Below are 13630 nucleotides of genomic sequence, written 5' to 3'. Positions count from 1 at the left end.
TTTAGATGGAAAATTCAAAACCAGTCGATCCAGCCATATTAGACTCGTATCTAGAGCACCCAATAGTTTTTGAAGCTCAATTTCACTGTGGCGAAGCTCGATTCAAGTTTGATTTTTTCCACTGCACAAAATAACAGATTCACACCCAGATTAAGCAATTGAACGTGGAGGCCATATTAGTATTTATATGTTGATTTGTAGTTAATTATGAGAAGAATTTGAAAGAAAATGGGATGATTTTCGATAAGACTTAATTAAAATTGACAATCAAGCAATTTGCAAAAAGTGTTTACACATCAACTCTAGCAGCTTCCCAGAATCCAAAATACTTGAATTTGATTGCGTATCGGGTTCTCGATTATTTATCAAGGAGATATTAATGACTTTAATGTGATAAGTGCTTCTTTCAGTTGCAATTAAGGGAAGTCATCTGACTAATAATCTATGAGCAAACGTGCAGGAGAATTACCAATTTACTAATTAGAAAGCTCATAACTGCAGACTCTTTTTTTGAGGAAAATAACTGCAGACTCTTATTGCCCCAATTAAATATGTAGTGTCGTTGTTTTTCAATAGTTAGGTGGGGGTTCTAGGGGAAAAAGGGACGGGAAGCCTCAAACCTATAGGTGAGGAAGGTCACAAGAGTGCTTGATTTCCAATACGACACTAGCCCTCCTCAAGTGTTGTTAGACAGATTGACTTTGTTTCATTTTATTTTTCTTGCTTTTTTTTTATTAATTTACATATGCTCGGTTGATATGAAATCTCGTTGAATAAATGGCAGATTGAACATGATAGCTAAAATTGTTCCTACAATGCTTAACCGTTAAAAATTATGACGATTGGAGTTCTCGGGTAAAGACCTACTTGTTAGCCGAAGATCTTTGGGACATTGTCAAAGGCACCCATGAACCTCTTGAAGAAGAAGAAGAAGAAGAAGAACGTAAGGCTTAGAAGAAGGAGGATGTCAAGGCCTTATATCCCATCCAGAGTTCTTGCGGGGATGAAACATATAAATTTATAAAGGACAAAGCCACATCCAGAGAAGCATGGGATACTTTGTTTAAAATTTCGAAGCCAAGGCAGAATCAACAATTACTCGAAGTACCGTACATACATCAAAAGTTGGAAAAAATAAAAACTGATAAACATACGGCAGTGGTTGTACCTTGCAGCTTGGTGATCTATTTTAAAATTTGATGAGAAATATTTAGTAATTATTATGAATTATAGTATTTTCATTTGATTTGTTACATAATTAAGATGCACTGAAATGTAATGTATCAGATGCACAACAATTATTTTTTCACTACTATTTTACACACATGCATTTGTACGAAGGAAAAGGAAAACACACATTAAGAATTGAATGGTTAACATCTCTCATCTAAACATAATGATTTTCATTGTCACATAAAGTCGGCCACTAAAGTTAGGAACTAAGTTAAAATACAATAAAAGGATGAATATTAACTTTCACATACATCCATCCAACCAAAAGAGAGTTGGCCAAGTAATATAGATGGTACACTTTTGGATGGACATGGTGTTGTTGATAATTGCAAGTGTACAATATCGTTCAAGTAATATAGTGATAAGCAGAGTGTCGTTCAAATAAGGATCAAATTAATTTACTGTTGAGATTGACTTCAAACTAAACTTAAATAAAAGAAGGATTACGTTGACAAATTCAAATATGCAAAGAAACGAAACGAAAGTAAAAATAACAATTGATCGAACACGAAGTAAAAGTGAATGAATTATAAAAGATTAATATATGGAAGCTCTAGGACATCAGGTCCCTCATTCTCAATCACATCAAATCCTGTTATTCATATTAACATCAAATTATTCCCATGTTGCTAGCAATTATCCCTTGATTCGTCAATATTTCATGTCAGAATATACTAACAATGTTTCTAACTATCTACCCATGCTATGTGTAGCCATAGATATAGATAATCGGAACCCTTTAAGCTAAATGGATAATTACACGATACTACACAAATCATAACCAATATGTCTACTCAATTATGTAATTCATGGTAATTGTTATTAGAAGCAATCTACTAAATTCAACCTGTCAGTCACAATTTAGTTCTTCACACAAATAATCACCAGTTATTTGATAATGACAAAGCACAATAACAAATTACTCAACATGGAAAAAAACTGAGATTAATATAAAATAACGAGAATTATATGTTCATGATGAGAGTACACCCTAGTCTTAGCAAAAAGACTTGGTTCATGATCGAATTAAAATATACCACACTAAAATTCGAAAACAAAGAAGGAAACAACTGAAATTCCATTCTCCACTCCACAGCAAAGCTAGAATTCTCCAATTGCTTCTTCTTTCTCTCGGATTGTGTATGTGTCTACGCTGTGTTCTTTTTAGGTCTCCACCCTTCCTCTTTTATTTGTGCTGCAGCCTCCTATTAATACTCATCGTCTCTTAATTACCACCAACAAAAAGAATAAAATCCCTTCTAGGAAAAAAAATAGGGAACTTTAACATGCTGATAGGAAACTCGCACCTTGGACTAACTTGCACAAGTCCATTCGAATGGGCCAACTATTTGAAGCTATGACCGGTCCAACTTCATAATTTGCCTCTTATTTTTCCAGCCCAAAATAATACCATGGTCTAACTTGGCAATCGTCGGGTTTTCTTGTATTTAGGCGTTTAATCCTATCTTTTGTTCTCAAAACCGTAGTTCCTACAATACATACACAAAGTGCATTAAACTCAACAATTTAATACATGATCATGACTACTTAATAGACAAAAAGGGTACAAAATATGTGTAAAATATCATCCTAACACATGGACGCGTGGCTAAATGAAATAGAGTTCGACAGTTGAGTGTACAACAGTACAAGTGCATTCTTGCTCAGTTTGGAGATGGGGTTGTACAGTTGGATAACCAATCCAATTTGATGACAACAAGAAAAATGTAATGCACGTATAGGAGGATGTGTGGAAGTTTCAAACATTTATGAACAAATTAATACATAAAAATTTGATAAAAATATTTAAACTATCAATGTGTAAATATATATAGTAAGTACCAATCTTCACACTTCAATCTAACGGTCACAATTTTTTGAAATAAAATTAAATTAAAAATTAAAAAAAAAGAGTCAAGAAAAATACTTTGAAAAACATATTTTTTTTCTATAAATATTAAATTATATCCTTCATTCCTCACACCAAAACTCTATTAAAATATCTTTTTTTCTCCGTTTCAATCTTATTCAAAATCTCAGCAAGATTTCGGATAAATATAGACACATAGCCAAATCATAGTCACTGAAAATGTTATTAGAAATCAACGATGTGAGTTATAAAAGTACATGAAATATGCATAACACAAAATAAAAAGTTGTTTTTTAACTCTCTAAACGAAGTTAAAATGCCAAAATCCATCTTCCAGTCGTGACGACATGATGAGTTTGATTCTTCTTGTTGTTCCTTTTTAGAAAGATATCATGATCTTGAAACAGAAACCGAAACCACCATTCATCATAAATAATATTATTTAGCGAAATAAAAATATGAACTTATTCTATATTAATATTTTTCGTTGAAAAATTATTAAATTATTAAATCAAACATGAAAAGTAATTATAATTGTAAATAACAGCTGCTTACTATTCAAAATGGGTGCATGGAGAGTGGTTTTTGAGGGGCTAAAGCAGTTCACCATTCAAAATTTCAAATGAATCGTTACCGCCCCAACCCCATTCCTAGACTCAAATCTTTCAAAATTGGAAAAAATGCTCTAAGGGATTCCTTTTTGCTTCCATTTTATCTGAGCTGTGTATGCTTTGGTTTCGGGATCCTAGCTAGGGTGCGGGATTCAAGCTGAACACCCTACAAATTGCTTTGCCATTAGCTCGTAAATTGTATCTATGGTCTCTTAGCTTTAACTTAATTGAAGTAATGGTCAATTAACTAAAAATTCATTATCATTAGTCTCTCAACTCATCAAAACGTGCAGCTATGGTCCTTCAACTAAAAGTCAATTACCATTGGTCCCTCAACTTTAATTCAACTAGAGAAATGATCCCTTAACTTTAACTCAATTGTAGCAATAGTCCTTCTAACACAATTCGTTTTGACAAAAATTTTGACGTAGTTGACGAAAATGACCATAATTACACACTTTGATGAGTTGAGGTACCCTAATTATATAAACGGTTATTTCAACATAACTTATTATGACAAAATTTTGACGAAATTGATGAAAATGACTATAGCTACACATTTTGATAAACTGGGGACCAATGGTAATGGATTTTTAATTGAGGGATCATTGCTCCAATTTAATTATAATTAAAGGACCATTACTACAATTTACTCAAAATACTTTACTAGCTATGATCTATGTTCGTCATTTAATTACAATCTTCAATATGCAAAATTTAACTCAATTATGGATGAGAACAAGCATAAATTTTGCAAGAGACGTCCTAATATTCATTTAAAACTATGTGCACAGTAAATTCTAGCTTTCTGAAAAGGTATATGAATTGAGAATCATGCTTGATACAGACGGCACCACTCATTCCTTCAGACAAAAAAGATCTGAATTGTGATTCGCGGATTTTGAGTGGCCATCGTTTTGTGGTGGGAAAAGAAGAAAGAAACAGATGGAAAACAAAAAATAAGACATTCTTTACCACTAAGAAAAGGACCAGCCTGCCCTTTGTGTGAATGCAAAATAATCATTGCAATGGCGGTCTCACATATATTTATTTTTTAACCCTCACTGAATCAATCAACCACATTGTCTTCTGTGCCGTTGTTGGGTATGACGGTACCATTATTGAGTATGGCCAAGAAAAACTGTCTGATTACTGTTGTGGAGATTCTAGTAGTGGTGACTAGAGAGTGTTCCAAAAAGAAAAAAGGGTACCATTATTGAGTATGGCCAAGAAAAGCTGTCTGATTACTGTTGTGGAGATTCTAGTAGTGGTGACTAGAGAGTGTTCCAAAAAAAACCGTGTCTGATGTGGACTGTTTAGGTATTGCGTAGTACGTTTTGACGTTTGAGGAGAGAGGACTTCTAGTCGTGGTGACTAGAGAGTGTGCCCAAAAGAATGGTGTCTGTTGTGGGCAATTCCATTAGCGAAGACTAGAGGGAGTGTCCACAAAAACCGCGTCTGATGTGGATTGTTTAGGTATTGCGTAGTTGTTTGGACCCAATTTTACATTATCGGTCCCAATAATTGTGATCGTTAAATGACAGAATTTTAGACCGTTTGATGACAAAGTAGTTGAGATGATTCTCAATTATTATTGAGGATTAATATTATGGTTTCAATCATAATATTATCTCTTGATATATATTAGCTTATCTAAGCCTAATATTAGCTACATTCAGCTGATTGTTTAAAGATAAGTGATGAGGCAAATCATATTTCCAACTTGGAAGTACAGTTCAAACGAGTTTGGTTAGTTTGATACGATTCACGCGGCAATACAATGGATTAATTTAAAATCAATGCATGTATTGGATAAAGGTGAAATGGCACAATGATGGTGATCAGGATCAGCAACAATTTGTGATAATTGCAGAGGAGAATTTGATTTGCAAATGGTTTGCATGGATGAGACAACATGAAAAAAGGAGCTTTTTATGGTATCCACATGGAAGTTTAATGAAGATTATCTGGAATGGTAATTCCAAATGCATGTAGGACGTGAATATGGGTCTAAACATTGCACGGTTATTTAGAATGATATGGGAAGAGTTCCATGGGCTTGTAAATTGATTTGATTGCATGGTTATCAAAAGTGGATGACATTTATTAAAGTGTGGCTTTGCTCCTTTGGAATAATATTCATAGGTGTTTGTACCATACTTAGGGTTTCTGTATTTAGACCTCGTATAAATACTCGGGGAACTCAAATGTAATTATGTAATAAATGAAGGGGTAAATATGTAATAAGTGAAGAGCCCTTATTCTATAAAATGACTCCTCACTCTCCTCATTAGGGGGGTCAAGTTTTAGGCCTCTAGCCTTCTTGTATATTCACCATTCAGAGTGAAACAATATCAACATCAGTGTGGACGTAGCCCAAACATGGGGGTGAACCACGATACATCTTGTGTTCTTTACTTTCTTGCAAATTCACGGTCGGATTTACGTTGTTCCAAGACCCCTCCGGTTTTGTGCATCAACATTTGACGCCGTCTGTGAGAATTAACACGAAAAGCTATGTCGGTTCTCTCTCAATTTTTCATACCTCCACCGTGGATCTGCAAAAACCCAAAAGACAACCAAAACTTTCTCGATCTCTCTTGCTTCTGATCTCTTTCACCTCTTCAAACAAAACACCATCACTCATTTCTCTATCTCTCTGGAAAACACATAGAAACTAAACAAAAAACCCATTTCAAATCTCCAAACTCCATAACCGACTCACTACTCCCATACGTCCATCGTACATTTACGCAACTACCCTCATCTGGAAAGACTGGCTGGAGCTCAAGGCAATGGTCTCCGGCCTATTGTACTTGAGCTGCTGGGCCTGCTGGCGGTGAATCTGGTAAGCGTTGGCAAGCACTTCCAGCGGCAGTGCGCGTAGTATGGAAGTCAACCCAGCAAGAGTGATGATCATGGCGTTGTCAGTGGTCTTGTAGGCGATGTACTCGAATCCCTTGTTGCCGGCCTGCGTGATCACTCCGTGGTTCTGAGGCACGATGAACAATAGTCCCTCCTGCACTTGGTCGTCCAAGATCGGGTTGTCGTTCTCGTTCACAACCTGAACACTTGCGCTTCCTCTGATTCCGTACACCATTGAGTAGGTGTTTATTCCCCTTGTGAGTTTTCAGTGCCCAAATTCGCAGTTCGCAGATCCTGCTGTCAAAAGCTGCAACCAGGCGAGTTCCTCTGACTATTAGAGAAACGGAAACTGCAATCCGTGATATGGCACTTATACTTTACCAAGCACAGCAGCTCCATTATGATAGTGCAACCATGATCATAAGACTGAAAGCCAAAATCCAAACTCTGGAAGAACAGACGAGTTCAGTGAGTGAGAAAAGTTGAGAACTTTATTTAGTCGACCACCCACATGGTGATCTTTTGTCGACCACCCACATGGAAAAGCTATTGATGTGTTTGCTGTAAAGCAGGCATGCAAATCTGCAAAGGAGCATGCTCTGAAAAATGGACCCATTATTCTTGAAATGGGCATTTACAGGTACCATGGTCACTTTATGTCTGATCACACGTGATGAGATTTCTGGCATAAGGCAGTCACCCGCGGTTTCATGTATGCAAGTGGGCACCCAGCAATGCAGCAGAAAAAGAAAAGGGAGAAAAAGAATACAGAAAGAAAAATGATGAAACTTTCATCATGAAAGGGAGTGCATGTTCCCCTCATGCCCATTTTTTGAAAAAACCAGGAAAAGCAACGAAGGAGATAAGTGTTCTCCAAATTCATTAATTATTTTATTAATTAATATTTTATAATTGCATCTTTAATCATTCATGACTTCATTATTTAAAGTGGTAGGGTAAAACTTTATTATACAACATTTATTGGCCTAAGAATATTGTGTCTGCCATTAAACTATGTCATTTATACAACATGTGATTTATCAAACAACTGAATAAATCATTTATTCATGATTATATATATATATATATATATATATACACACACACACATTTAGGCAATACCTAATATATTGTTGATTTATGCAACATGTCATTTATCACACAACAGAATAAATCATTTATTCACAGAAGGCACACAATACAATATTTTTGCCTTGACAAACTTTGTTAATTTGATTTATTCATTATACGGTCATACTTATACTGTCATTTATTGTCAGGAATTATTGAGCAACTAGATCCACTGATCAACTCTACCAACTTATAGACTGACGAGCCACGTGCTCATGGTGATCTCTTGTCTGACCGGACACCAACTTGCTTATCACCAACCAGGTGATCAAAAGTACGTCCAGTACTCCAAAATTATACATGAGCATCACTCATGTCAATCATACATAAACATTCATGAGCATCACTCATGTCAACATTCATGAGCATCACTCATGTCAACATCCATGAGCATCATTCATGTCAATCAGCTTCGAAAGCATCATTTACAGAGCTCCAGCTTCGAAAGCTCCAACTTCGAAAGCTTCATTTACAAAACTCCAGCTTCGAAAGCTTCATTTGCAAGAGCTCCAACTTCGACAACTTCATTTACAAAGCTCTGACTTCAAAGCTTCATTTACAAAAGCTCCAGCTTCAAAGCTTCACTTTCAAAGCTTCACCTATAAAACTGCACTTTCAAAGCTTCACCTACAAAGCTTCAGTGCATGGTATACAAAGACCGCCTCCGAACAACCGTCACTTCGGCCCATACATGGATTAAATTTGAAGTCTCCAGCCAACATACTCTATTGACTGAAGACTTTGGGGACTACACTATGTACCATATATTGGGTTTCCACAACTGGGCCTCGTGAAAAATGTGTACCATATATTGGGCTTCCGTAACTGGACCTCATGAAAAATGCTTGGGGGACTTAGCCCATTATTTATGTACTGAGGAGTAAACCCTTATTCTATAAAATGGACTCCCTTACTTTCATTAGAGAGCACCCATTATTCATGTATTGAGGATCGAAACCTTATTTTATAAAAAAGACTCCCTCACCTTCATTAGAGAGAGACTCTTAGCCCATCACTTATGTATTGAGGAGCGATCCCTTATTCTATAAAAGGGACTCCCTCACCATCATTAGAGAGCATCGCCGCCTGCTGAGCAACCGCATCACCACGAGCATCAACTCTAGCTCATCATTTATGTATTGAGGAGCAATCTCTTATTCTATAAAATGGACTCCCTCACCTTCATTAAAGAGAGACTCTTAGCCCATCACCTATGTATTGAGGAACGAGCCCTTATTCTATAAAAATGACTCACTCACCATCATTAGAGAGCATCACCGCCTGCTGAGCAACCGTCTCGCCGCGAGCATCAACTCTAGCCCATCATTTATGTATTAAGGTGCGAGCCCTTATTCTATAAAAGGGACTCCTTCACCATCATTAGAGAGCATCGCCGCCTGTTGAGCAACCGCCTCGCTGCGAACATCAACTCTAGCCCATCATTTATGTATTGAGGGGTGATCCCTTATTCTATAAAAGGGACTCCCTCACCATCATTAGAGAGCATCGCCGCCTGCTGAGCAACTGCCTCGCCGCGAGCATCAACTCTAGCTCATCATTTATGTATGGAGGAGTGAGCCCTTATTCTATAAAAGGGACTCCCTCACTTTCAACGCCACAAGCCGAGCCAACCAAGGCAACATAAGCTACAAGCCGAGCAGCCTCGCAACATGTGTTACTTCTAGTTGAGCATCATTTTAGATTGAGCACTGCCTCATATCGAGTATCAGTTCTAGACGACATTTAGTTACTTCGGCTCACACACGGACTGAATTTCAAGTCTCCAACCAAAAGACTCTCTTGACTGAAGACTTGGGGGACTACTGTTTGTACCATACTTAGGGCATCCGTATTTAGACATCGTATAAATACTCGAGGGACTCAAATATAATTATGTAATAAATAAAAGGGCAAATATGTAATAAGTGATGAGCCCTTATTCTATAAAAGGACTTCTCACTCTCCTCATTATGGGGGGTCAAATTTTAGGCCTCTAGCCTTCTTATATATTCACCATTCAGAGTGAAATAATATCAACATCAGTGTGGACGTAGCCCAAATATTAGGGTGAACCACGATACATCTTGTATTCTTTACTTTCTTGAATATTATTTATTTCGGTTGGATACTCCAAGCCACGGCAACAACTTCATAGTGTGTTCATCAAGACATGTCCCTATTAATACATAGGTCGTGCGACATAGAAAGCCATCTGCAATTCAACACACAAACCGCCCTGCACAAACTCTCGCTCTACGCGAAACCTCTCAACAACCTTGAGATTTTTATTTTCTTTTTCGCCGACACATCTTCAGTGTGGATAAACAGCATTGTGAAGGTAACCGGTGAACACCTTCAGTTTGGATATACAGCATTGTTGCCGTAAAATCAGCCGACCAAGGAGCACCTTCAGTTTGGATAAACAGCACTACGTTGAGGCTTACTGATTATCTATCCAAGTCTCGGTCGAGAAGGATTTTCAAATCCTTATTGGCAGAGGTCATCTCATTAGCCTTATGGGCGAAGTGAGGTGTTACAGATTACTGGGCTCGGCACATCGAACACTGAGTTGTTTTATGATTGGATATTCACAAGTAAGTTTTAGAGTTCGGCATTCTGACGGCCAAACCACGTTCACTATCAAGACATACATCTCTTTTGAGTACTTGTGTCTATATAGTTTGGTGCCAGTTCGCCGTGCTTATACTCTTCCGAATATAATCACCGTGACCTAACCCGGCGACAACGATCCGTGAACTTCGCAAGACTAGCAACCTTGTCTTCAGGCTCTAGAACCCGAAGGTCGAGACGTGTTCCTTCCTTGGCCGCAGTCGCAAGATCAAGAAGTAAGCAGCACGCTCAATGCGACATCAACACATTTTACTCCCCGGCTAAGCTCGGCCGACGAGTTGGCATGCCCCTACACAACCGAATGACGAAGTTAGCTCATTAATTATTCAGCCTACGCGCCACGTAGGCTTGGTAGTTTTTAGGGTTAACAGTAGTACATGTCAAAACTTTTACCTAAAAAATATCATCAAGTTCACGTGGGATATAATTTAGATTTGGAGTCGAGAATCTTTCTCTAATCACTCGATGTCATGAACCTTATTATGCACTTAAGATGCCAAAATTGCATTCAATTTTTGACGTTTGAGGAGTGAGAGGAGCTTCTCACTTTCATTGTTAACTTTGTTTGAATTTTAAGTGATATTCTACACTAATCGACAAATAAAAATTATATTTCTATTAGTTTGTAGTCACTTAATTTCTTAAATTAAAGAGCATGGTTAGAATAAAAAAATTTTAGGAACTCCTAAGATAATTTTTTAATATTTGTGTTTGTGTGTGTTTTGTAATAATGTTTGCACTTCAATCCAAAAAAAAATGAGAACTTTAACAAAAAGCTCCCGGTACTGTTCACTTTAACGAAAAACTATATTTTTACACTAAAAAGTCAATCATGATACTATTCACTTTACCCTTTATTTTGTCATTATCTTTAAAACTCAAAGTTTTCAAGCCCCTTTCATTAGTTTTTCTAAAAAAAAATCCTTCTTCTTGTTTTCCATGTTTGGTGTGGTGGTTACAGACTTGCAGTCATAGGTGGTTGTGGCGATCGTTGTGGTGCTGGTGGTAGCGATTATGGTGGCGGTGTTAATGTGGGGTATGGTAATTGGGGATGCAGAGGCAGCAATGGTCGTAGGGGTGGCAACATCGGTTGTTGTGGTTGTGGTTGTGAAGGCGGTGGTAATGGCGGTAGTGGTGTAAAGCGGTAGGTAATGATGCTTACTTTGTTTTCTAAGAGAGAGAATGTGTGTGTAAAAGGATATACGTCTTTTAAGGAATTTTTTTTAAATACGACAAGAAGTGGTACACTATGTGTTTTTATATCAATGATGTAAAATTTTATTTTTTAAGTTATTAACTTTTTGATACACAAATCCCACAATTTGTATAGTGACACGTGATGTACCACCTCGTGTGTCAGTTATACTAAAAAATCGCTCTTTTTAAGTAACTAATAAATGTATTACATGAATTGAAAATATTTATTAAATGAGCTAAGCTCTACTTTTTATGAAAGCAGCAAAGCTGCTTACTTTTACCAAATATTTTAGTGCATAACTTTAAAACAACTTTTTGGTGAAAAAAATATAATACCAAGTAAGATCATCTTCAAAGAAAATGCCAAATTATAAGAATCAAATTATAATTAATGGTTAAGTAATTTGAAGTCTTATGTCAAATTTTCTACTTATTCAACCGAATTATCAAATATTATTTTCTTATTAAAATAGATTTTTAAATGGTTGTAATTATTAAAACAAATGTTGAAACAAATTTTTTATTGGTTGAAATGTTAATGGAAGGACCCATCATTAAAATTAATTAAAAATAAATTTGACATCAATGTCAAATTTGACTCCTAAGATCATCTCCAAAAGAGAGTCAAATAAATCTTGAATTTGACAGCCTATGTGGCATTTTGACATTTTGACATTTTTTTTAAATTTTGCTCTCTACCCAATTAAATTATTATTTTATTACACTATTTTCTTTTCATAATATATTTCAAAATTTTACATATATAGATAATTGATAATAAAAATTCATATTATTTAACAATGGAATACAAATACAAATAATTTAACAAAAGTACAAGAAGCCCCAAATTAGCACTAACCCTAAAACACCTACAGCAAAATATCTTCAAGAACTAGCAGCCGTTGCCGCCACTGAGATTAGCACCACCACAGCAGCCACCTGAACACGTGTGGAAAGAGACTCGGAGAGACCAACGGGCGAGGATGGGGGCGGAACGCAGCATTTTCATTTGGTAGGGAAATAAGTGGCGGGGAACTTAGTAAGCATATGGGAGATTAGAGTAAAGATATTGTAGGTGAATCAGTTGGTTCTAACAGGGGTTGGACATGCTAGGTTAAGAGGTGGGCAACGAAAAGAGGGATTGAGATGATGAGAATTGAGATAGAGGTGGATGTGGGAAGGGACCAGATCGGCACAGAGAGAAAACACAGAGGAAAGAGAAAATAGAGAAGAGAATAAAACAATAAAAAATTAATAAAAAGACATTTAATAATTAATTTTAAAATATTTGAAGCTGCTGTCAAATTTAACAGCAAGATCGAAATATGTCTTTCTATGTCATGTCATATCAGATTTGGTTTCTCGGTTGGAAAATATTACTGATGTCTTTTATTACCGTTATTGCTGATTTGGTCATTTTGACATCTTTTTTTGAAGATGCTCTAATCACAAAACATTCAAATCCAGTCAGCAGATGACACTTCAGTTGGAAAGTCTTTTAATGTCAAATATGCACAGTGACAGTCCACCTAGGATTTTGACCTAAGAGCATCTCCAAAAGAGACGTCAAATTCAAAACATCAAATTTAAATTTGTTGGCTGATTTGATAATTTGACATATTGTTAATATTTTTCTTCCACCTCGTATGCCAAATTTATTGATTCATTTATGTTTTTTTTAAACAAAAATAATAAAAGTTGAGTTGTTGGTTTAAAAATAATAAAATAATACTTAAATATGCTAGAATTTAAGGTAAGGCAAGTGGAATCCCTTTGGAAATATCAAAAATCAAATTTGAAGGTAGCTTCAAATTTATCATCTTTTTGTCCATGTTAAATGGGTGGACACATAATAAAGGTACATGAAACTAGATTATAATCCTAAATAAGGGATTTGGATCCCATATGGATCCAAATTGTGGGGATTCTAGAGATCTTCACATCTTAGCCGCTCATCGCGCATTGTGTGGTAAAAAATCATTTGACTTTTTTTATTTAAAATTAAACACAAATAGTACCTGACGAAAACTGGCTATACGATGTATGATGAACAGCTAGGATGTGGAGATCCCTAAGATCCCCACAAAGTGGA

At 36.2% G+C, this 13630-nt stretch overlaps 1 protein-coding gene across 1 annotated transcript; it reads right to left on the bottom strand.

Annotated features, from left to right (window-relative positions):
* Positions 1-6253: 6253 nt before the first annotated feature.
* On the bottom strand, positions 6254-6814 carry LOC139193307 (prunin 1 Pru du 6.0101-like). Its single transcript, XM_070816291.1, has 2 exons — positions 6476-6814; positions 6254-6373 (listed from the first exon to the last, which is right to left on the bottom strand). The coding sequence occupies exons 1-2, from the start codon at positions 6812-6814 to the stop codon at positions 6254-6256; spliced, it is 459 nt and encodes a 152-aa protein (XP_070672392.1).
* Positions 6815-13630: the final 6816 nt, after the last annotated feature.

Source organism: Malus domestica, chromosome 17 (assembly GCF_042453785.1).
Source record: "Malus domestica chromosome 17, GDT2T_hap1".
Lineage (NCBI taxonomy): Eukaryota > Viridiplantae > Streptophyta > Magnoliopsida > Rosales > Rosaceae > Malus > Malus domestica.
The sequence above is the reverse complement of the archived record's forward strand: the minus strand, read 5'-3'. Positions and strand labels throughout refer to the sequence as shown.

What these genes read in the sequence shown, in the direction of transcription:
- LOC139193307 (XM_070816291.1), bottom strand. Translation starts at nt 6,814, where the DNA reads ATGGTGTACGGAATCAGAGGAAGCGCAAGTGTTCAGGTTGTGAACGAG. An exon ending in GCCAGTCTTTCCAGATGAGG is followed by an intron (nt 6,374 to 6,475) that starts GTAGTTGCGTAA and finishes TGTGTTTTCCAG; the next exon opens with AGAGATAGAGAAATGAGTGA.